Source organism: Ilyonectria robusta, assembly GCF_021365365.1.
Source record: "Ilyonectria robusta strain PMI_751 chromosome Unknown BGZ61scaffold_253, whole genome shotgun sequence".
NCBI lineage: Eukaryota > Fungi > Ascomycota > Sordariomycetes > Hypocreales > Nectriaceae > Ilyonectria > Ilyonectria robusta.
The window spans coordinates 1-1,925 of NW_025764687.1; the positions used below are offsets into that span (position 1 = coordinate 1).

The window sequence follows — 1,925 nt, forward strand, 5'->3', positions numbered from 1 at the left end:
CTTCCGCCAGGAACTGAAGGTATGTATTGCAGCCTCAGCTTGTCAGCTGGCAATTGACTGTGATCAGATACTATTCTAGCCAAGAGGTATATAATTATTACTAAGACTCTCGAGCTATTATACGGTTATTTGACGTAATCTACGCGTTAAGGCTCGGAGCGGAGTGCTTAGGAGCCTTACCGCCGAGGATGATACCGATGCGAGCAGTCTTTGCCCAAACCAGAAGCACGACTGCCTCCTACTCCAGATTGGGTCCCTCCTTTGTGCCCTGGAATCGCTGGATCTCTGGCCGGAGAAAGACCCTGACGACATCCACATAAGTCCCAAACAGCTGCAGGAATTGCTTTCGAACATTCGATTATCAGACTGCCAACGCCATAATATTGGCAAATCCCGCAAGAAAGGGTCCGGGTGGGGGGATTATGATTTAGGTTCTGAAGATCCTATTCCATCTACATGTGACTCTTTCGCTGGTGTTGTCAGGCAGGTTCTGGATGTAGCTCCTCAGGACGGCGGCGTTAGTGAAGCACAGGAGAAGCATATGGCAACTCAGAGGCGCAAATTCAACTGTCCATGCGATAACTCCGCGAGACTTGAATGCCTGTCATACACACATGGCATACAGGCACATAATAATATCGAAAGACTTCCTTATATCCAACATACTGCTTTGGACTGCTCCAGGCTGTCTGACATTTCATGTCGCCAGCACTACATACCTTCAGATTATGTTCGTTCTAGGCGCCCCGGAAATATGGTTACGGAGATATCACGGCCAACGCCTGCACTAGGTCGTGGCTAGCCATCGATCTCTCCTTTTGCACAACTTATTAATCACCAATGATCGAAATGAAAGAAAACAAGACGAAAGGTCTCACAAATTTGCAAGTTCTGGTGCTACAGCGCCCTGGTACTGCATGGCCGTAGGACGTCTCATTACCACTTTTGAGGCGGTCAAAAACTGATCAAAATCAGCGACCAGCTCAGGGAAACCCTCGATCTTGCTGAACGCGGCTTGTTTATGCTCGTTCATCCTCTCTACCCCCTCCGCTGCACCGCCCGCAGCCTCATTGTACAAATTAATAAAGGCGATCAGCTCGGCCTTGAACTCTTCAAAGTCGCACTTGCGGAGGGAGCGCTTGAGGCAGAGGTTAGCGAGAAGTTCAAGAGCTGCTAGAGGATAGCTAGGGGAAGCAAACCTCAGCTTTGTCGCTGTAGCGGATGTAGGAGAAGATGGGGTCGTCTGTATAGCCTGGGACACCGAGGTGGCTTTCGTTGACCTCTGCCGCTTGTTTACTACCGCTTGCGGGCCCCTCTGGTCGTCTGACATTCGTCATGTTGAAGGGGACACTAAGGAATCTTTGTTTGATAAATTTTAAGGTCGTTAAGATGCGTGTGAAGGAGGCAGGATGGATAATCTTCGACTCTAGTTCTGTAGGTGATAGTTCTAGATGCACGCATGAGATTTCATCGCGCGAGCCTATATATATATATATGTCATATGGTGTCGAGGAGTAGCTGCAGGCAGCAGTCTAGACCCTAAAACACCTAATGAGGCGCAATACTTAACGGTCTATTATTGGCCCTGCGAAGACGCTATACGAGCCGCGAGATAAGAAATCAGGTTATGTAACTATAGCATCCAAGATCAAACTTGGAAGTGGTGAGTCTAGAAGTAAGGAAGTGATGTCGGATCAATGTTGGCCATGGATCCTTGAGGTATGTGGGGTTGAAGGCTTGCACGACCATGCCAGTTTCTTTTGGGAGGGGGGGTGGTTCGGCAGGGGGGTGACTCAGCAGTGAGTTGACTCGGTAGGGGGGTGATTCGGCAAGGGGGTGGCTCAACAGGCATTATTAGTCATTCGACCCTGATCCTGCTTATGCAGGTCCACTGCACTTTTTTCACAACCTATCGAGACATATAT

General features: G+C 49.0%; 1 protein-coding gene across 1 annotated transcript; it reads right to left on the reverse strand.

The window, feature by feature from the left end:
* Positions 1–874: 874 nt before the first annotated feature.
* BGZ61DRAFT_595374 (uncharacterized protein) lies at positions 875–1,430 on the reverse strand (the record flags this gene model as incomplete). Its single annotated transcript, XM_046256891.1, has 2 exons — positions 1,200–1,430; positions 875–1,138 (listed from the first exon to the last, which is right to left on the reverse strand). The coding sequence occupies exons 1-2, from the start codon at positions 1,335–1,337 to the stop codon at positions 875–877; spliced, it is 402 nt and encodes a 133-aa protein (XP_046092773.1). The 5' UTR covers positions 1,338–1,430.
* Positions 1,431–1,925: the final 495 nt, after the last annotated feature.